Below are 24058 nucleotides of genomic sequence, written 5' to 3' on the forward strand. Positions count from 1 at the left end.
AATTCCTTTCTGATTCTTTTCATAGCAGGATGTAATGTTGGCTGATGTTGTTCTCACTTATCTATTTAAGTGGATGTTTTGGCAGTTTATCCTACCCTCACTCTCCTCTCTCCCCCAATGGTAATCATGAATCCCTAAAGCAGCTCTCTTCCTCCTTGGGGCACTTATATATAATTTTACTAAATCACAACATATTCAAAGCAACATAGTTAAGCCAGAATCAATCTTTAGAATTGCTAAGTAACTTTAAATTAGGGGAAAAAAATCAGGTCTCTGCAGAGAAAGTGCCTCATGAAGCAAACGTTTCTTTCAGAATTTGAGCTTCCCTGCCTACATCATGAATAATTGTGTTTAAAAAATTGATGACTTTGTCTTAAATGAATGAAATTCTGGCCAACACTCCTCTTCACACATAAATGTTTTTACAAAATGCAATAACGAACTGAAGCATAGGGGCTTGCCTCCACAAACTTTAAAAGAATTTATAAAATAGGAGCTTTTTTCCCATAACCTCTTCCCCACACATCTTTATGACATTCCCATTTCCTGCCTTCATTCTATGGCTGTCTGGGGATGCTCTCCCATACATTTCTGCTGTGAACTTTTCCCTATTTCTGCCTTCCCATAAAAGCACTGAGTCCCCAATAGAATTCTCTAGGTCCTTCTCGTGGCAGTGGATGCCGCGTACTAAAGAGAACAATGGTATGGAAGTGAGTGAACCTGAATCTCTGGTCTCAGTTTTGCATCGCACTAGCTGTGATTTGAGTAAGTCATTTTCCTTCAAGTGTAAACAAAGAGGTTAAAACAATAAAGCAAGGGTTTAAGTAAAATGATTTCTAAGCTCTTTTCTAGCCCTAAAATTTTATGACTGCCATTCTTAACATCTTTTTAGATAACATGGCTTAGATCAGTTGAAATGTCCATATCTTCAGAAGTCCTCAAAGAATAGAATAGTGGTAATTTCTGGTATGGTGGGTAGAATTCTGAGATGGTTCTCAACATCCCCACACCCTGTAAAATCTCCTCTCTTTGAATGTGGGCAGGACCTGTGAATAGGATGTGATACCACTCTTGTGATTAGGTTACTTTATATGGAAAAGGTAATGGGATAGTCACTCCCATGATTACAGTTATATAAGAACCCATCTCAGCACACTGGGGAAAGAGATTCTCCTGCTGGCTTTGAAGAAGTGAGCTGCCATATTGTAAGAGGGCCTGTGAGAGGGCCGCATGGCAAGGAACTGCAGCAGCCTGCTGCGAGTGACAGCCAGCGAGAAAAAGGGACATCAGTCCTACAACCAAAAGGAAGTGAATTCTGCCAAGAACCCAGGTGAGCTTGGAAGAGGACTATGAACTCCAGATGAGAAAGCAGTCCTACTGATGTCTTGATTTCTGCCTTGTTAAGACCCTGAGCAGAGAACCCAGTTATGCTATGCTCAGACCCTGACTTATAGAAACTAGGGGATAAACAGGTGGTATTTTAAGCTGCAAATTTGTAGTAATTTGTTATAAGCAAGAAAGTTAAGTAGGGAAGGTATTTATGGTTGGGAATGTCCTTTTGAGGTTCCTCAAATCATACTTTATATACAGCTACACTCATTCTAGGTACATTTTATGGAACTGTCACTTTTCTGCAACTACTATACCAAGCTCCATAAACTAGCTCTTATAGAGGCACTAGCCAAGATCTAATTAAGTTTTAAATTTCTTAACAAGAAAATAAAACTGCCACGCTTCTTTTGGGAATTCAACAGCCTTGCTCTGACTTCAAATGTATCTGATAATTATAAGTTAGTTCACTTTAACACAGATTTGGATACTTAGGCTATAACATGTCCCTTAAAACATTACAACATTCAGTAAAAAGCTGATTATTTATAGAATTTCAAATCTGGAAGCACGCTTGGAGATAATTAGTAAAACTCTAACTTGAGGTCAGAGAAATTGTGACTTGCCCATGTGTCAAGGAAATTAATGATATGGGAAGGTGTCATACTCCTATCATTCTCCTCCTCACTCTAGGTTTTTATTAGAGCTTTAGCATCCTTTTCAGGATCTGACCATGTTTAGAATTAATTCACTCATTTATTCAACATTAATTAAATATCTACTGTATAAATATACATAATTCTTCTAGGCTCAGAGTAGGACACAAAGAGGTGGAAAACATGGTTCTTGTCCTCAGGAGTTTACAGTCCAGTAGAAAATTCCCCCTTGAATGCTGTGGATACTAGAGATATTAATACTGCTTAGATATTCCTAGGAACAGAGAAGTTAAATAATGATAATGCCTTCTGAAAGCAATGATCCCAAGAATTTTTGGATGAATGATGAAACTTAGGAGAAACTAAAAGCTCCAATCTTCCTATTTAAAAAATACAAAAAGGGCTTCCCTGGTGGCGCAGTGGTTGAGAATCTGCCTGCCAATGCAGGGGACATGGGTTCGAGCCCTGGTCTGGGAAGATCCCACATGCCACGTAGCAACTAGGCCCGTGAGCCACAACTACTGAGCCTGCGCGTCTGGAGCCTGTGCTCCGCAACAAGAGAGGCCACGATAGTGAGAGGCCCGCGCACCGCGATGAAGAGTGGCCCCCGCTTGCCACAACTAGAGAAAGCCCTCGCACAGAAACGAAGACCCAACACAGCCAAAAAAATAATAAATAATAAATAAATTAATTTTAAAAAAAATTAAAAAAATAAAAAAATACAAAAAAACCCAACTTATAACTTCTAAACTAATACGAATCTCAAAAAGTATCCACTGAAGAAAGCAGTACTACTTTCTAAGAGAACAAAATTAAGCCTCATCAGGTTCTAGGATTATTTTTTTTTTTTAAATAACTTTTTGGGACTCCTCTGTTTCGTGGTAGTTAGACTCTGCCTGCCAATGCATGGGACATGGGTTCGATCCCTGGTCTGGGAGGATCCCACATGCCGCGAAGCAACTAAGCCCGTGTGCCACAACTACTGAAGCCCGTGCTCTGCAACAAGAGAAGCCACTGCAATGAGAAGCCCACGCACCGCAAAGAAGAGTAGCCCCCGCTTGCCACAACTAAAGCCCGCGCGCAGCAATGAAGACCCAAAGCAGCCAAAATAATAATAATAATAATTAATTAATTAATTAACTAAAAAGATAAGATAAACAGGCAGAGGAAAGTCAGTACCTTGGGGCTGAAAACAGAGCAGGCAGCTGTGTATAGTCATAATTTCAATCTAGTACAGTAATTTAGGGTTATCTCATTTAATTTTCACAATAGCCCTGAGGCAAGTAGCCTTTATCACTGTTCTACAGATCAGGAAACTGAGGTTTTGAGAGTTTCAGTGATTTGTTCAAAGTCACAAAGCTAATGAGAAATAGGGACTCAAAATCAGGTTTGAGTTTAAACCCAAAATTTATGCTTACAAATGTCTTGCATATATTTAGCTCTCAATAAATGCTAGATGTTGGAACCGTCTCTAAAAGTATAACAAAGTATTGCTACACCAACGAGTAGAGGTGATGAGGAACAGCTGGATCATTAAAAGCTGAGAAGTCCATCCATATCTGTATATCCTATAATTTGATGTCCAGAAACTGACAGCTTAGTATATACATATGTCTTTTCTGTTCTGTGGTATCCTTTAAAGGGATACTAACTTTCCTTGCTACATGACCTTATTTAAGTAACTTTAGGCTTTTGTGTATTGGTTTCTTCACCAAAAAGTTATATGGTCAGAAAAGTGAAGAACACAGATGTGTCTACTAAGATGTCCCTGTGTGGGATAAGAAGCTAGATTAGACAACTCCAAGAGTCTGTGTCACTGTAGGGTATGCATTACAGATGTCAGAGCATGTCTGAGTGGGAGAACCTGATCCTAAACAGAAGAGACAATTGTAGGGGGAAAATGTCATATTTCATCTTCAAGAGAAGGACACTAACTCCAAAACATCATAGTTTACCAAAAGGACTTTATTCTCACCCAAGAATGGTCAACTCTTAGCCAAAGGGAACTGGGAGGAAATAGCCTAGAGCCTGTCTTCCCTAAGCTATTGAGAACCATAGTTCAAAATGGTGAACCTGCATTATCTCCTCCTGGATTGCGTTTCAGCAAAGATTTTCAAATTCCAGCAGCATTTTGGGATATACTGAGAGACAACATGACAGTCTGGATAGAACACAGACTGGGATCAGAGAGACCTGAGCTTGAATTCTAGCTCTACTTAGCAGGGTAACCAAGAGTAAGCTGCTTCATTTTGTATTTCCTTATTCATAAAATGGGGGATAATACTACCTAACTTTCAGTAAAAATACTTGGGATTGCAGAGAGTATCCTGTAGGGGATATGCCACAGGTTTTACTATTTATTTTCTTAGCTTGTCAGGTAATAAGGTAAACTGTACGTATAGGACGACTATAAAGAATTAGGACAACCATGTCATAAATTATGATTTTCAGTTTAAATGGGCTTGTGCTGGGGCATGAGTACTAAAGGCCATGGCCTATATTTGTGCGATTATTTCCTGCATTATAGTTCAAAGTACATGGGGGACACAACTGGACCTACAAGTTTCCCAAATCTCTAATATCCTAAGGTGCTTATAATGGGGCTTTACCATACCTAGAAGAAACCTTTTATTCTCTTGGCAGAAATAAGAATACTCTAAGTCATACAGGCCATAGCTCATTCTAGAGCTCCAACTCAAATAATTTCTAACTTTTCCATCATAGGATGCCATGGGGAAGGAGTCATGTTCAATTTTCCATTACCTTCTTCAGCAGACTAGGTAAATCATTCAGACAGCCCTTGAGAGGTAATATATCTAATTTTATGCCCAGTATGTATATGAATAAGCAATAGAACCAATTCCTCTTAAGTGCTAAACAAAAGAGATGACCTATAGTAGAAAGGTACTATAGTTCATGCAGAAAGGTTCTTTCTCCAAATGGTCAAAATTTAACAAAGGCATGTCATTCTTGCCTGAGAGTTGTCATTCTCACATGAACCATGTAGAACTAAAGAAATAGCCACAATGAAATTTGGCATTTTCAATCTGAGGGATTACATCACGCTGGAATGTAAATCTGCAGTTGCCACCTGCCTGGGTTCTCCAACTGTTCTGAGGAACATTAGCTCTATAAGTTGTTAAAAGACATTCTGAGGCAAGTCAAGTTTGGGAACTATATCACTCTCTTGGAGATTAATAATGCACATTAGCATATTAAAAAGTTGGCAGGAGTAGTGTTGCAGGAAGAAATTCTGTATAACCTGGCATTTTCCAAACTTATTTGAACCATGGAACACTTTTTTTGGGTTTTGTTTTAAACCCACAAAACCATTAACATATTGCAGTATATAATGTTCTTCACAATGCTGTTTTGGAAATTCTGTACTAAATTATGTCTAAAGACAGGTTTGCAAGCTCTAAAATAGCCAAGGAAGAGAGAGTTCCAGGGCCTCTAAAAGGTGCCAATTTCTGAAGGTCCTAACCTTTTGAGAAAAAATGAAGACAGCTGAGACTGAGAGCAGCAGGCAGACGAAAGTACTCCTGTGTCCACCTCTGCCTCACTCTTTCCCCACCCCTCATAGGGGTCAGAGGCCCTAATTAGCACCTATCACAACAACTTGAACAGCTTGTATCCTTTTCTTTCTCCCCTAATAGACTGTGAGCTTCTTGAGAGTAGAACCCTGTGCCCAGCACAGTGCCTATGCTGCTAGCTGAATGAATGGATGAACCACACTAAATCTGGTTACATCATCAACCTCATAATGGAAGCAGCAGGCATTTATTAAACATTCACTGCATGATAGGCACCAGGTTAAGTGCTTTATGTAGATTTATCCTCAGGACAATCCTATGAGGTGGATATTATTATCCTGATTCTAAAAACACAGAAACTAAATTCAGAAATTGCCCAAAGCTACAAAGCTAGTCAATGATGGAGCCAAGATTCAAATCCAGACTTTTATTCTTAACTATTACACTTTTCTTCCTCTCTTCTAAGATTCATCTCAGCAGTGAAATTCCATGATTCAGTGGAAGGAGAATTGGCATAGAACTCAAACGAATGGAAAAATCACTAGTATGACTATTAGGATCAGGAATGTTTAAAAGCAAAGGGGAGAGTGCAAGGAGAGCCTGCAAAAGATAGGCACATCTGGCAGAGCAAAGGAAGTGAAGACAGGCACATCTGGCAGAGGGAAGGAACTTGGAACGGTAGCCAAGCACAAGCTAGTCTTTCCATGCACACTGCAGTACATCACTTAACATTGCTGATATCATGACCCCCTTAAGCTCGGATGAAGGTGAAATGTATGTTAAGTCTAAAAGATAGGGGTTATAGTACACAATGAATTCATGACATGAATTTGTTCTCTGGATCTACTGTCAAAGGTGAGGGGTTACTGGCTTGAGATCCTATGTCTTTTTCACATCTATCAAGATGTTCATTCACTCATTCATTTATTGAGCAAATATTTATAGGGTGTCTACTATATCCCAGATATTGTCCTAGGCACAGGGAATATATCCAGGAACAAGACAGATAAGCATTCTAGTAAACAGAGACAGATAATAAATGCACACATAAATACACAAGAAAATATCAGGTAGTGATAAAGGCTATGATACAGGCTGATGGAGTTACCAGGAAAGTGATTTATATGACACCTGAGTTACAAGGAGCCAAATACACAGAGATCCTGGGAAAGAGCACTTGAGGTGAAGGAACAGCCCGAACAAAGGCTTTTGGGTGGGAATGAACTTGATATATCTAGAATATAAAAGAACATGTGGAATGCAGTGAACTGGTAAGAAAGTGATATTTGATGTACTCAAAGAGTATATAAGAGCCATGCCATATGGAGCCCTGTAAGCCTAGGTAAAGAGATCAGGGCTAGAGAAGGCTAGGTGGAGAAACAGAGTCAGATTCAGGATGTTTTAGAAGCAGGGACACGGATTTATTGAAGAAATAAATATGGGGATGAACGAGTACAGAATCAAGGATAATGCTTACTTTTGTTTGTTCGAGCTCCTGGACAGATGAGGCATAATTCAGTTAATAAGTATTTATTGAGGGCCTACTATCTATGTACAAAATATCACAGTTAGTAGTCTCTGCTCTACCTGATAAGCCATATTTGTGAAAATTCAAGCCCATGTCTATAATTTATGGATAGAAATTGATGACAATAGTGAAGGCAGAAGATTTTAGGTTAATGCCTCTTTTTAAAAAAACTATAAAAGCTATAGACAATATAGTTAGTTTTTTATAATGTATATTGAGTAGTTAGGGAAGGCCTCTTTGAAGAAATAGAAGTTAGCCATGTAAAGAGTATAATTAGGTTTAAAAAAATGAGTTTTTAAACAGACAATACAAATATTCTCACAGTAAATTAAACTCATATTTTTTTTGTTTCTATTTTTGCCTTACTTTGTGGACTATGTATGAGTGATATTTAGGTCTTGGTTGCTACAGTGCATTGAATGGTGGCTGCCCCAAGAGATATGTCTACATCTTAGCCTCGAGAACTTGTGAATGTGACTTTGTTTGGAAGAAGGGGATTTGCAGATGTAATTAAGGATCTTGAGATGATACCAGGTGGGCCCTAAATCCAATGACAAGTGTCCTTACAAGAGATATACAGAGGATAGACAAACAGATATACAGAAGAGAGAAGGAGGGGGAAGACCACGTGAAGATAGAAGCAGTGATTGGTATTATGCAGCCACAAGCCAAGGCGTGACTAAGCCACCACAGGCTGGAAGAGGCAAGGGAAGATTCTTCCCTAGAGCCTTCAGAGGGAGTGTGGCCCTGCAAGCATCTTGATTTCAGATTTGTGGGCTTCAGAACTGTGAAATAACTTTCTGTTGTTTTAGATCACCATGTTTGTGGTAATTTGTTACGGCAGCCCTGGGAAATGAATACACTTGGCTTCTCCCTCTTATTTAGTATGAATCTAGGCCAGTTTTCCCTAGATATCTATCTTTTACACTCAGGGACTCCAAAGTTAGACAGATAAAACAATCTAAGAAGTCAAAAAAAAAAGGCCAAATATCATCTATCTCAAAACCAAACATATTTTTGGATATCAGATATGACTGTATAATTTGTACCACTGCCTCTATTAACAAGGATAATGAGGCATGAACTCTATGGAGAGACTAAACATCCCAGGAAATGGTTTGAAGTCATTTGAAAGAAACACTTTATCTTTTTTTTTTTTTTAACCACTAGGTTGCACTTTCCTTTGCTACCATTACCCTGAATCATTCTATTTTGTACATCCTGTAATTTTAACACAGACAGTGATTCATCCTATATAATTGTTCTTTAAAGTGAATCTATTGTCTTTAGTTGGACTTTTCAAAAAAAGGTATGCAAATATAAATAGGAGCTTATTAATTTTATTTTAATAATAAGTGATGACTTCAAGTCTTACATCTTTGGATTTGCAGATGCTGTCAAATCTGTTTTGTGAAACAAAGCAATACAACCAAAGCTATTCTGGAGAAATGACCCTGTGGTGTTACACATACACATACATAACCTCCATGATTTCATTAATTTTTTCCAAAAGCTTCTACAAAGGTCAGAGGGGGTATTATTTTAAACAAACAAAAATAAATATGTAAACAAGCAAGGAGACAAATGCTGTTTTAAAAAGTTATGTGGATCAAGAAAATGAAATAAAAGGCATCCAGCTTGGAAAGGAAGAAGTAAAATGATCTCTGTTTGCAGATAGCATGATCTTATATTAGAAAATCTCAAGAAATCCACCAAAAAGTGTTGAATAAGCAAGACTGTGCTTATAAAACCTGAGTCAGTGCTTTGGAGAGATTTAAAAATCACAAATCACAGTACCCAATGGTGAAATAAAAACATTGTCAGATAAACCAAAAACTAAGAGAATTTACTGCCAGCAGATTTGTACCATAAATGATAAAGGAAGTTCTTCAAACTGATGGGAAGTGATACCAGATAAAATTTTAGATATTCAGGAATAAATGAAAAACACTCAAAATGGTAAGTATGAATAAATGGTAAATGTGGCTAAGTATAAAAATTATTTTTTCTGTTAATTTACTGAAAAATATAATTGTTGAAAACAAACATCCTAACATTATATGATAGGGATTATAACATATACAGAGGAAATATAAAATGACAACTATAGCATAAAGGATGGGATGATGGTAAATCGAACTGTATGAATGCAAGGTTCTTACATTTCACTTGAAGTGGTACAATATTAACTTTAAGTAAACCATGAAAAGTTATAATTTCTAGAGAAATCACTAAAATATAAAATGCAAAAAAGTACAGCTAAAAGGCCACTAGACCCAACTCTATGTCTAGAAGAGATATACCTTAAAGACACAGATAGGTTTAACATAAAAGAATAGAGGAAGACATACCATGCAAACAATAACTACCCAAAGAGCTGGAGTAATTAAATCAATACCAGATAAAATAGACTTCAAGAAAAGGCATATTACTAAACATAAAGGGGGAATATTTCATAATGATAAAATGGCCAGTTCATCAGGAAAAGACAATAATCATAATCATTAAGTATGTATGCACTTAATACCAGAGCTCAAAATTAATGAAGCAAAGACTGACATCATTTAAAGGGAAAAACAGATGAGATTGGTTCAAGATGGCAGAGTAGAAGGACATGTACTCAGTCGCTCTAGTGAGAGCACCAGAATCACAATTAACTGCTGAACAATCATCAACAGGAAGACACTGGAACTCACCAAAAAAGATACCCCACATCCAAAGACAAAGGAGAAGCCTCAATGAGACAGTAGGAGGGGTACACTCACAAGAAAATCAAATCCAATAACCGCTGGGTGGGTGACTCACAAACTGGAGAACACTTATACCACAGAAGTCCACCCACTGGAGTGAAGGTTCTGAGCCCCACGTCAGGCTTCCCAACCAGGGGGTCCAGCAACGTGAGGAGGAATTCCTAAAGAATCAGACTATGAAGGCTAGTGGGATTTGATTGCAGGACTTCGAAAGGACAAGGGGAAACAGAGACTCCACTCTTGGAGGGCACACATAAGTAGTGTGCACATCAGGACCCAGGGGAAGGAGCAGTGACCCCATAGGAGACTGAACTAGACCTACCTGCTAGTGTTGGAGGGTCTCCTGCAGAGGTGGCGGGTGGCTGTGGCTCACTGCAGGGACAAGGACACTGGCAGCAGAAGTTCTGGGAAGTACTCCTTGGCATGAGCCCTCCCAGAGTCTGCCATTAGCCCCACCAAAGAGCCAGGTAGGCTCCAGTGCTGGGTCACCTCAGGTCAAACAACCAAAAGGGCGGGAACCCAGCCCCATCCATCAACAGACAAGCAGATTAAAGTTTTACTGAGCTCTGCCCACCAGAGCAACACCCAGCTCTACCCACCACCAGTCTCTCCCATCAGGAAGGTTGCACAAGCGTCTTAGATAGCCTCATCCACCAGAGGGCAGACAGCAGAAGCAAGAAGAACACAATTCTGCAGCCTGTGGAATGAAAACCACATTCACAGAAAGATAGACAAAATGAAAAGGCAGAGGACTATGTACTAGATGAAGGAACAAGATAAAACCCCAGAAAAACAACTAAATGAAGTGGAGATAGGCAATCTTTCAGAAAGAGAATTCAGAATAATGATAGTGAAGATGATCCAGGACCTCGGAAAAAGAATGGAGGCAAAGATCGAGAAGATGCAAGAAATGTTTAAAGACCTAGAAGAATTAAAGAACAAACACCTAGAAGAGTTAAAGAACAAACAAACAGAAATGAATGATACAATAACTAAAATGAATATACTAGAAAGACTCTATAGCAGAATAACTTAGGCAGAAGAATGGATAAGTGACCTGGAAGACAGAATGGTGGAATTCACTGCCATGGAACAGAATAAAAAGAATGAAAATAAACGAAGACAGCCTAAGAGACCTCTGGGACAACATTAAATGCACCAACATTTGCATTATAGGGGTCCCAGAAGGAGAAGAGAGAAAGGACTTGAGAAATTATTTGAAGAGATTATAGTCAAAAACTTCTCTAACATTGGAAAGGAAATAGCCACCCAAGTCCAGGAAGCGCAGAGAGTCCCAGGCAGGATAAACCCAAGGAGAAACACACCAAGACAGAAAGTAATTAAATTGACAAAAATTAAAGACAAAGAAAAATTATTAAAAGCAACAAGGGAAAAACGACCAGTAACATACAAGGGAACTCCCATAAGGTTAACAGCCGATTTCTCAGCAGAAACTCTACAAGCCAGAAGGGAGTGGCACGATATATTTAAAGTGATGAATGGGAAGAACCTACAACCAAGATTACTCTACCTGGCAAGGATCTCACTCAGATTCGACAGAGAAATCAAAAGCTTTACAGATAAGCAAAAGCTAAGAGAATTCAGCACCACCAAACCAGTTCTACAACAAATGCAAAAGGAACTTCTCGAAGTGGGAAACACAAGAGAAGAAAAGGACCTACAAAAACAAACCCAAAACAATTAAGAAAATGGTAACAGGAACATACATATTGATAATTACCTTAAATGTAAGTGGATTAAATGCTCCAACCAAAAGACACAGGCTTGCTGAATGGATACAAAAACAAGACCCATATATATGCTGTGTACAAGAGACCCACTTCAGACCTAGGGACACACACCGACTGAAATTGAGGGGATGGAAAAAGATATTCCATGAAAATGGAAATCAAAAGAAAGCTGGAGTAGCAATACTCATATCAGATAAAATAGACTTTAAAATAAAGAATGTTACAAGAGACAAGGAAGGACACTACATAATGATCAAGGGATCAATCCAAGAAGAAGATATAACAATTATAAATATATATGCAACCAACATAGGAACACCTCAATACATAAGGCAAATGCTAACAGCTATAAAAGAGGAAATCGACAGTGACACAGTAATAGTGGGGGACTTTAACACCTCACTTACACCAATGGATAGATCATCCAGAAAGAAAATTAATAAGGAAACACAAGCTTTAAATGACACAACAGACCAGATAGATTTAATTGATATTCATAGGATATTCCATCCCAAACCAGCAGATTACACTTTCTTCTCAAGTGCACATGGAACATTCTCCAGGATACATCACATCTGGGTCACAAATCAAGCCTTGGTAAATGTAAGAAAACTGAAATCATATCAAGCACCTTTTACAACCACAACGCTATGAGATTAGAAATCAGTTACAGGGAAAAAAACGTAAAAAACACAAACACATGGAGGCTAAACAATATGTTACTAAATAACCAAGAGATCACTGAAGAAATCAAAGAGGAAATCAAAAAATACCTACAGACAAATGACAATGAAAACACGACAATCCAAAACCTATGGGATGCAGCAAAAGCAGTTCTAAGAGGGAAGTTTATATCAATACAATCCTACCTGAAGAAATAAGAAAAATCTCAAATAAACAATCTAACCTTACACCTAAAGGAACTAGAGAAAGAAGAACAAACAAAACCCAAAGTTAGAAGAAGGAAAGAAATCATAAACATCAGAGAAGAAATAAATGAAATAGAAACAAAGAAAACAATAGCAAAGATCAATAAAACTAAATCCTGGTTCTTTGAGAAGATAAACAAAATTGATAAACCTTTAGCAAGACTCATCAAGAAAAAGAAGGAGAGGACTCAATAAAATTAGAAATGAAAAAGGAGACGTTACAATGGACACCACAGAAATACAAAGCATACTAAGAGACCACTATAAGCAACTCTATGCCAGTAAAATGGACAAAGTGAAAGAAATGGACAAATTCTTAGAAAGGTATAACCTTCCAAGACTGAACCAGGAAGAAATAGAAAATACGAACAGACCAATCTCAAGCAATGAAATTGAAACTGTGATTAAAAATCTTCCAACAAACAAAAGTCCAGGACCCGATGGCTTCACAGGTGAATTCTATCAAACATTTAGAGAAGACCTAACACCCATCCTTCTCAAACTCTTCCAAAAAATTGCAGAGGGAGAAACACTCCCAAACGCATTCTACGAGGCCACCATCACGCTGATACCAAAACCAGACAGAGATACTACAAAAAAAGAAAATTACAGACCAATATCACTGGTGAATATAGATGCAAAGATCCTCAACAAAATACTAGCAAACAGAATCCAACAACACATTAAAAGGATCATACACCATGATCAAGTGGGATTTATCCCAGGGATGCAAGGATTCTTCAATATATGCAAATCAATCAATGTGATACACCATATTAGCAAATTGAAGAATAAAAACCATATGATCATCTCAATAGATGCAGAAAAAGCTTTTGACAAAATTCAATACCCATTTATGATAAAAACTCTCCAGAAAGTGGGCATAGAGGGAATCTACCTCAACATAATAAAGGCCATATATGACAAAATCACAGCAAACATCATTCTCAATGGTGAAAAACTGAAAGCACTTCCCCTAAGATCAGGAACAAGACAAGGATGTCCACTCTCACCACTATTATTCAACATAGTTTTGGAAGTCCTAGCCACAGCAATCAGAGAAGAAAAAGAAATAAAAGGAATGCAGGTTGGAAAAGAAGAAGTAAAGCTGTCACTGTTTGCAGATGACATGATACTATACATAGAGAATTCTAAAGATGCAACCAGAAAACTACTAGAGCTAATCAATGAATTTGTAAAGTTGCAGGATACAAAATTAATGCACAGAAATCTCTTGCATTCCTATACACTAACAATGAAAGATCAGAAAGAGAAATTAAGGAAACAATCCCATTCACCACTGCAACAAAAAGAATAAAATACCTAGGAATAAACCTACCTAAGGAGGTAAAAGACCTGTACTCAGAAAACTGTAAGACACTGATGAAAGAAATCAAAGATGACATAAACAGATGGAGAGATATACCATGTTCTTGGATTGGAAGAATTAATATTGTGAAAATTACTATACTACCCAAAGCAATCTACAGATTCAATGCAATCCCTATCAAATTACCAATGGCATTTTTTACAGAACTAGAACAAAGAATCTTAAAATTTGTATGGAGACACAAAAGACCTCGAATAGCCAAAGCAATCTTGAGGGGAAAAAAACAGAGCTGAAGGAATCAGACTCCCTCACTTCAGACTATACTACAAGGCTATAGTAATCAAGACAATATGGTACTGTTAGAAAAACAGAAATATAGATCAATGGAACAGGATAGAAAGCCCAGAGATAAACCCAGCACCTATGGTCAACTAATCTATGACAAAGGAGGCAAGGATATACAATGGAGAAAAGACAGTCTCTTCAATAAGTGGTGCTGGGAAAACTGGACAGCTACATGTAAAAGAATGGAATTAGAACACTCCCTAACACCATACACAAAAATAAACTCAAAATGGATTAGAGACCTAAATGTATGCCCAGACACTATAAAACTCTTAGAGGAAAACATAGGCAGAACACTCTATGACATTAATCACAGCAAGATCCTTTTTGACCCAACTCCTAGAGAAATGGAAGTAAAAACAAAAATAAACAAATGGGACCTAATGAAACTTAAAGCTTTTGCACAGCAAAGGAAACCATAAACAAGACAAAAAGACAACCCTCAGAATGGGAGAAAATATTTGCAAATGAAGCAACTGACAAAGGATTAATCTCCAAAATTTATAAGCAGCTCATGCAGCTCAATATCAAAAAAACAAACAATCCAATCCAAAGATGGGCAGAAGATCTAAATAGACATTTCTCCAAAGAAGATATACAGATTGCCAACAAACACATGAAAGGATGCTCAACATCACTAATCATTAGAGAAATGCAAATCAAAACTACAATGAGGTATCACCTCACACAAGTCAGAATGGCCATCATCAAAAAATCTACAAACAATAAATGCTGGGGAGGGTGTGGAGAAAAGGGAACCCTCTTGCACTGTTGGTGGGAATGTAAATTGATACAGCCACTATGGAGAACAGTATGGAGGTTCCTTAAAAAACTAAAAATAGAACTACCATACGACCCAGCAATCCCACTACTGGGCGTATACCCTGAGAAAACCATAATTCAAAAAGAGTCATGTACTACAATGTTCATTGCGGCTCTATTTACAATAGCCAGGACATGGAAGCAACCTAAGTGTCCATCGACAGATGAATGGATAAAGAAGATGTGGCACATATAAACAATGGAATATTACTCAGCCATAAAAAGAAACGAAATTGAGTTATTTGTAGTGAGGTGGATGGACCTAGAGTCTGTCATACAGAGTGAAGTAAGTCAGAAAGAGAAAAACAAATACTGTATGCTAACACATATATATGGAATCTAAAAAAAAAAAAATGGTTCTGAAGAACCTAGGGGCAGGACAGGAATAAAGACGCAGACATAGAGAATGGATTTGAGGACACGGGGAGGGGGAAGGGTAAGCTGGGACGAAGTAAGAAAGTGGCATGGACATATATACACTACCAAATGTAAAATAAATAGCTAGTGGAAAGCAGTCGCATAGCACCGGGAGATCAGCTTGGTGCTTTGTGACCACTTAGAGGGGTGGGATAGGGAGGGTGGGAGTGAGACGCAAGAGGGAGGAGATATGGGGATATATGTATATGTATATCTAATTCACTTTGTTATAAAGCAGAAACTTACACACCATTGTAAAGCAATTATACTCCAATAAAGATGTTAAAAAAAAAAAAGACCCTGTTAAGAAAATGAATAGGCAAGCCACAGACTAGGAAGCTATTCACAAAATATATATCTGATATAGGACTTATATTAGAATATATCAAGAACTTCCACAATTCAATAAGACAAGCAAACTTATAAAAATGGGTAAAAGATTTGAACAGACACTTCACCAAAGAAGATATCTGAATGATGAGAACACAAAAAGTTGCTCAATAGCAGAGGTCATCAGGGAAGTACAAATTAATAACACAATGAGGGGACTTCCCTGGTAGTCCAGTGGTTAAGAATCTGCCTTCCAATACAGGGTACGTGGGTTTGATCCCTGGTTAGGGAACTAAGATCCCATAAGCCACAGTGCAACTAAGCCCACGCGCTGCAACTACTGAGCATGCAAGCCACAACTAGAGAGCCTGAGTGCCGCAACTCCAGAGCTCACGTGCTCTGGAGCCCGTGTACCACAACTACAGAGCTCACACACTCTGGAGCCTGTGTGCCACCAGAGAGTCTTCGCGCTGTAAATACTGAGCCTGCGTGCTGCAACTACTGAGCCTGGGTGCCACAACTAGAGAGAGAAGCCTGCACACCTCAATGAAGACCCCGCGTGCCACAACGAAAGATCCTGCATGCCACAACGAAGATCCCATGTGCTGCAACAAAGACCCGACGCAGCCAAAAATAAAATAAAAAAATAAATATTAAAAAAACCAAACAAACACGAGATACCTTTATATACATTCCAGAATCACAAAAATTAAAAAAGACTGATACCACCAACTGTTGACAAGAATGTGGAACCACTTGAACTGCTGTACATTGTTAGTGGGAGTATAAAAAAGATACACTGTGAAAAAGGGTCTGAAAGTTTTTTTTATAAACGAAATACCTTTCTCTGGACACAGCAATTTACTCCTAGGTATTTATCCAAGAAAACTGAAAATACATGTCCTCAAAAAGACTAACACAAGAATGTTCATAGTGGCTTGATTCAAGATAGCCAATAACTAGAAACAGCCAAGGTGTCCAACAGAAGAGTGGATAAACAAATTGTGGTGTATTCATACAACGGATTACTATTCATAAAAAAGGAACAAACTACTGTACGTGCAACAACATGGGTGGATCTCAAGCACACGCTGAGAGAAACTTTAGAGAGAGTGTACATTGTATAATTCCATTTGTATGAAGTTCTAGAACAAACAAAATTAATCCATGGTGGAAAAATACACAGAATTAAGATTGCCTCGTGATAACCAGGGGCAGAAATTGACTGTGAAAGGGCACAAGGGAACTGTAAACAACTACTGAACTTCAGTAAATATTCATGCTGAAGTATTTGGGAGTGAAGTACTTATGTCTCTAACTTAACTTTGAATGTGTCAAAAAATAAGAGAGATTGATAATCAGAAGGATGAATATATGCATAGATATTCTATCAGGGAAATATAGCAAAATATTCATTGAAGTGGATATATGGATGTTCTCTGAATAATTATTTCAACTGTTATGTATGTTTGAAATTTTGCATAATAAAATATTGGGGAAAAAACTGTTTTCAGTTCCTCTGCTCTCTCACATTGACTGTACAAACTGGAACTGAATTTGTATGAAGGAAGCCAATAGGGGGTGCTATTTTCAGAATCATGATTTTATCTTTTAAAGAAAAACACAAAAACTTTAACATGAAAAACAAACCAAACTATTCCTTCTCAACAAAGAATGAATTAAAATGAACAGCAACTTTACCTTCACATTATATATGTCATGACTCTGGCTCTAAAGAGAGAATTTCTGAATTTCATTCACTGTGCCTCAGCTTAGATGCCTGTTTCCAAGACTAATCATTTAAAGATGGGAATCTGCCTTGACTATATAGCCTTTAGCACAAGACGATATATTTGCTCAATTTGGCCTCTCAGGGTGAAATGCAAGGCTCATACAGTGTCAACAAAACAAATCAAAAAACAATGTCAAGAAAAATTCACGTATTACTGTTAAGGATGGGTAGTCACCTAATAGATTACAGATTCAGTGTTTATAGCTTCAAGAAAAAAATTTTGGGTTTCATTACCTTTATCAAGAGATGCCCCAGCCATATGGTAAAAGCTCAATGCAGTGTCTACATCATTAATATTCTTTAGGAAAGTAAAAAAGTTCTCCACTTCCGGAAATGTCAGACCCTGAAAGAAGAAAGAAGAAGGCAGTTATTCATGCCTATAAATCAGAAATTTATGCTATGTCTAGAACAGAGACTCAACAAATTAGTCAAGGAATGTCAAATTTGTACACAACAGGGGAACAAAACTCTGGTATTTTACCCTGAGAAACGCACATTGGCTAACTGCTTTCCCCTCATATGTAAAATTTGACATGAAGCTGTTTAAAGTTATGGCTGGATATCTTTAAAGAAAATATTTCTAACTATACCCTCCAATTAGTCACAATATCTGTTGTAACACTTCCTAAATGAGCTGTAGCCACTTGATCTGTTATACATCATAACAAGTAAGACCCATCAGGACTTTCATTTTAATAATCTACTCATAGGCCAGTCAAGCTTTTTGAGGCTTAAGCTAATTGAAGAACCACCAAAGTCAGTAATATACATGGGAACGGTTTCAGCATTTAGCAGAACCCAAGCAACTGGGAAAATTGTTCATTATCTCAATTTAAAAGCTACTAATGAAGCAATTTGCCATGTAACTTTAATCTGATGAAAGTCTGTGAATGAGGAAATTCTTTCCAAAAGCTGGTCAAACATTTGCTGATCTTTGATGCTACTTTCTATGATGGCTCAAGAGAGTAGCTGGATAAACAGGGATTAGAGGGAGGAAGATTTGTCCTGTTGCCTGTTTCCCATTTCTCACACATCATGCAGTGATGGAAATGAATACAATCTCTAAGAAGTGAGTAACACTGGGGAGACACTCAGGTTAACGCCTTCTAATGAAGCATCAGGTCCTTTTATGGACTGCAGATGTTGATGGGCTTCTACTCAGTACTGATCCTCTTCCGATCGCCATTTCCCCAAACTACAGAGCCCAGGAATCCACATCGGTAACTCAGTAAAAAGGAAACCTTAATATAGACAATCTATAGAACTTTCCTGGTACTCTCCAAACTGGCCAATGGTATCTTTCTCATTTTATCAAACTAAAAGCTAAAATACTATGTGTATGATTATGTCACTTGATCTTTTTAGTTTTTCTCCTTAGAATCATAGAACTTAAAATTTTTTAAATTATGGAATATGATGACCATATAGAAAGGTGCATAAAACAAACTGTTGTAAAATGAACACCCATAAAATCTCGATTCAGGTCAAGAAACAGACAATTATCAGCATCCCAGAAATCTCCCTCTCTTCCCCAACATGACCCTTCCCAGTCATGAGCCTCTTCTCCTCCCAGTGATAACTATTGCGACTTTTAGGATATTCATTTCCTTGCTTTTCATAAAAAATAGCTTTACTATTTATTTATGCATCCTTAGACATATGTTTAAGGAGTTTAAGTATGTCTGTTTAATTTTATAAATGGAACCATGCAATATGTATTCTATTATATATGGATTCTCTCTTTAAGATTTTTCGATGTTTTTGTGTATATCTGTAGTTCATTCATTTTTATTGCTGTAAGTATTCCATCGTGTGACTATCTATCCTATTTGGGCTATTTCCAGTTTTTGGCAATTACAAACGGTTGTCCATCTGTATTTAAGCATTCATTCCAACATTTATGGAGCACCTACTATATACCAAGCTCCATAACTTTTGGCAGTGAAAAAGGCCTATATTAAATAATTCTGCCCCAACTTGAGGTCATTCTCTTAAGGTCATTCTCAGAGGTAGGGTTCATTCCTTGTACAAATGCCATAGTATGCTATCTAATGTAAGCACTAGGCTAGAAACAACATTATAAGAGGGAAGAATTCCACTGGATCAGAAGCACAGGTTTTACAATATCACCTGCTTGTGGATGGATACACTAATACCATCTTCTCTTCCTCTCCATCAAAAGATGTGCAACTTCATAATTCCATCTGCCCAAAACTTTTTTTTTTTTTTTTTGGCTGCATTCAGTCTTCATTGCTGCGTGCGGGCTTTCTCTAGTTGCGGCGAGTGGGGGCTACTCTTCGTTGTGGTGTGTGGGCTTCTCATTGTGGTGGCTTCTCTTGTTGCGGAGCATGGGCTCTAGGTGCGTGGGCTTCAGTAGTTGCAGCACACTGGCTCAAGAGCGCATGGGCTTCAGTAGTTGTGGTGTGTGGGCTCAGTAGTTGTGGCTTGCGGGCTCTAGAGCGCAGGCTCAGTAGTTGTGGAGCACAGGCTTAGTTGCTCTGCGTCATGTGGGATCTTCCCAGACCAGGGATCAAACCCGTGTCCCCTGCATTGGCAGGAGGATTCTTAACCACTGCACCACCAGGGAAGTCCCTTCCCAAAACTTTTTATCTTTTTGAGCAAAGAACTGTTCCAGGTGCCTTTTATAGTCTTCCAGGGAATTGAAATTTTTTCTATTAAGATCTAAATAAGTGGAAATCCGAAGGTGCAATGTCTGGTGAACAGGGCAGATGAATTGGAACTTCCCAGCCAAACTGTAACAGTTTTTGCCTGGTCATCAAAGGAACATGCGGTCTTGCGTTATCCTGATGGAAGATTATGTGTTTTCTGTTGACTAATTCTGGATGCTTTTCGTCAAGTGCTGCTTTCAGTTGTTCTAATTGGGAGCAGCACTTGTTGTAATTAATCGTTTGCTTTTCCGGAAGGAGCTCATAATAGAGGGCTCCCTTCCAATCCCACAATATATACACATCACCTTCTTTGGATGAAGACTGGCCTTTGATGTAGTTGGTGGTGGTTCATTTCGCTTACCCCATGATCTCTTCCATTCCACATTATTGTACAGTATCCACTTTTCATCGCCCATCACAATTTGTTTTAAAACAGAACGTTTTTGTTATGTTTAAGTAGAGAATCACATGTGGAAATACGGTCAAGAAGGTTTTTTTTCCGCTGAGCTTTATGGAACCCAAACATCAAAGTGATTAACATAACAAGCTAGTGCAAATAACTACATTATTATGTGAATGCATTTATATGAAATTTCCAGAAAAGGCAAATCTATAGAGACAGAGGAAGATTTATGGTCGTGTAAGGCTACGGTGAAAATGGGGACTGACTGCAAACTAGCATGAGGGATCTTTTTGGGGTGATGGAAATCTTCTAAAACTAGATTGCAGTGATGATTGCCTAACTCTGTAAATTTACTAAAAATCATTGATGGGTAAATTGGTGAATTGTACACTTAAAATAATTTATATATACTTTATGATATACAGATTATACCTCAATAAAACTGTTAAAAAATAAAAAGCAGTTATAGTAGAATGAGAAGAGGGGGAAGGAAAATTTGGCTTCCTCTGGAGTCAGCGCTAAAGCCAGATATCTAGTGCTGGCAGGCCATAGGTAGTACAAACACATTGTAACGTTGTTTCCTTGCCTTGTCTTTTAATTGGTCATAGCAAATCCATCTGCCAAGAATCAATCTAATTGCCTGAACTCCCTCTGTGGTCCATTAAAAAAATGTCTCCTTCCTTCTTCCTTATATGCTATGTTTCTCACCAATCTAATCTCTCATCTGCTCCATTTTCTGCTTAGTTTTTAAAAACATTTAAATTATTTTTACACCAGGTAATATATGTATATGGTACAAAATGTTACACAGTACCAAGTAATTCTTCCTTTCCCTCTGTCATCCAGTCTCCCTCCCTACATGTGGTCACTGTCACCAATTTCTTGGGTACCTTTTCAGAGATGTTTCTGTGCTTGTCTTGCTCCAATAAAGCATTTCCCCATTGCAAAGCCCAGACTTTTCTTCAACTGGTTGGTGTCTGGCAGCAGGGGGAAATTACACCATTTCAATTACTTGCATTTCTATAAGACTCTAATAGCCCTGAAACATCACTTTCTTCATATGTTCTTTCCTCCTGCTGACAAAATATCAGTGACACCCACTATCAACTGGAAAGACCGCAAACTTCATAGCCTAGTATACAAAGTCCTCTACAATCTGATTCCATAATTTACCTTTCTAGCTATCTCACTAAGAACCTATAGGCTAGAGTATAGCAACACTGTTTTTCTTGTTTCCTCTAAACCTTTCTGCTTATTCAAATCATGGAGAATAAACAGTGACAATAAACAGGTTCATTAGTAGGAAGATTATGGACTCTGGAATGAGACAGTCCTGGCTTTGAATCCTAGTGCCACCTCTTAAGACACTGTGTGATCTCAGACAAATAACTAAGGCTCAGAAAAAGTATTTTTCATCTCAAAAATGGGGATTCTATCCACCAAGCAGGATGTGATAATTAGGGAGAAGATAAGTAAAATGCCTAGTACATAAAAAGTACTCAGTAAATAGTAGGGCAAAGTCCTTAGTAATAGCTGGCAGGCTCATTACTACAGAGCCAGCGGCAGTGAATTTACTCTGTTATGCTCTGAAATACACTCTCTTCTCTGGTATGTGTAGGGCCTTGAGGGATAGGAAATAGGGAAAAGGTTGAGGTATATGAAACTAATTGTGTGTGTGGAAAACCAAAAATAAAATAGGGGAAAAATCCATAAAATTAAATCTCTTAATAGTAATTCACAGTTTAGTACTCCTTTGGGGGAAGTAAAGGTTTCAAAGCTCATCAGTAAAACAAAGTAAATCAGTAGAGTTCTAATCTTTTTTTAGTTTAACGGTCACACCTTGGGTGCTATACATAGTGGCTTTGGTGGGCACCCAATAATTGGAGTTAGAGTTTTTCAAGGGCTCTGCTAGCAATGTTTCTAGAATCTGATATCCTCTGAAGGCCACAATGTGGTTCAACTCTCAAATATCTGTGAGAATATGTGAACAGGGGAGCCCACATGAATATTATCCACAGAAAACATGAAAAGTTAATAATCTAATAGTTTTATTAAAATTGTTTGATAAGTACTAACCCTACTTAACGGCTAGTAGCAAGATTAATAAGCAATGCTATACACAAAGACTGCTGAGGATAGAGCTGTAAGAGGAAACACATAGCAAAAGCAAATACCTTTATAACCTCTGTTTGTCAAAATCCTACTCTGCCTTTCAGGCAAAGCTCAAATTGTACCTCCTCCAAGGTACAAGAATTCTTACTCAGTCTCTTCAGCTGGTTCTAATCTTTCTCATTGGTGCTCCCAAAAGATCTCATTATCTTTATTAGGGTACTTAATATACATTCATCAATGCATTTGACGAACATTTGCCTATGAAACATCGTATAGAGGATGGCAAAGATGAGTAAGACAGTGCTCTCAAGAGGCTCAAAGTTGAGTGAATTGTCTTGTACCATAATTATTTATTATCTGTCTCCCTCCACTTGATGGCAGAGACTTGGTTTTGCTCATTCCTGTATTCCCAATATTTAGAAGAGTGCCTGGCACATGGTGGGTGCTCAATAAATACTGAATATGAAATTATATAGTTCTTTGCACACATCTATTTTTTACTAAACTATTACAGATAGGTGATGGTTTTATCTTTTATCTTTCTCACAGCACCTGGCTTTGTGTCTTGAACATAGCAATGTCTGCCACTGAACTGTAATTTTCAATTCATCCTTGAGTGGATTTGCTAAATTATTAAAGTTTGCAGTTTCTGCACTCTTAATCATAGAGAACCGCCACTGTGAATTACACTTACGAAGTCTCAGAAAATTCTGTCTTTCTTTTAATGAGGAGAAGAAGGTAATTTGGAGGATGGAAAGTAAAAAAAAAGTTAAAGTTGAGTCAGATTTGACCTAGAAGAAAAAGTCACAGAAAAAAGAGATATTGAGGGGAATGGGGACAATCTGATAGAGGATAGGGACTAAACTTTAAAACAAGGCAAAAACAAAACATGTTTCCCATAAAGCAAAAAAAGAAAGAAAGAGAAGAAAAATCTGTCTTTGTTAAATAAGAAACATGGCAGTTACTCAGAGCATGAATAGAGTAATTTTTCCAGGCGTGGCAGGTTCCCCAATTCTTCCAGCTATTACTCAGGAACAAAACTAGAGACGCTGATGGAGCAGGCCTTTCCAGAGCAGTGGCTCGCAAGCCTAACTGCACATTAGAATCACCTGGGGAGACTTTTAAGAACTGTTGATGCCTGGACCCACCCACTGAGCTTCTGATTCAGTTACTTTGAAGAGGGTTCCAACACCACATTTGTGAAAAATTCCCCAAGCGAGCCTACTGGGAGACCAGGTCTAAAGCACTGCTTTAGAGGAAGAGTATGGTTAGGAGAAATAGAATTTTGTTAGAGAAGGGACAAGATCTGTAATAGGAAGCCTTGGATTTTATTAGTCCAGACTCTGGGCGGATCATTAATTT

At 38.0% G+C, this 24058-nt stretch overlaps 1 protein-coding gene across 1 annotated transcript in view; it reads right to left on the reverse strand.

The window, feature by feature from the left end:
* MICU1 (mitochondrial calcium uptake 1) overlaps positions 1-24058 on the reverse strand; it is a 224210-nt gene that overhangs the window by 15951 nt on the left and 184201 nt on the right. The window contains exon 10 of the mRNA XM_068547778.1: positions 17747-17855. Coding sequence (XP_068403879.1) covers positions 17747-17855 — 109 coding nt within the window. The remainder of the gene's footprint in view (positions 1-17746; positions 17856-24058) is intronic.

Source organism: Eschrichtius robustus, chromosome 7 (assembly GCF_028021215.1).
Source record: "Eschrichtius robustus isolate mEscRob2 chromosome 7, mEscRob2.pri, whole genome shotgun sequence".
NCBI classification, from domain to species: Eukaryota; Metazoa; Chordata; class Mammalia; order Artiodactyla; family Eschrichtiidae; genus Eschrichtius; species Eschrichtius robustus.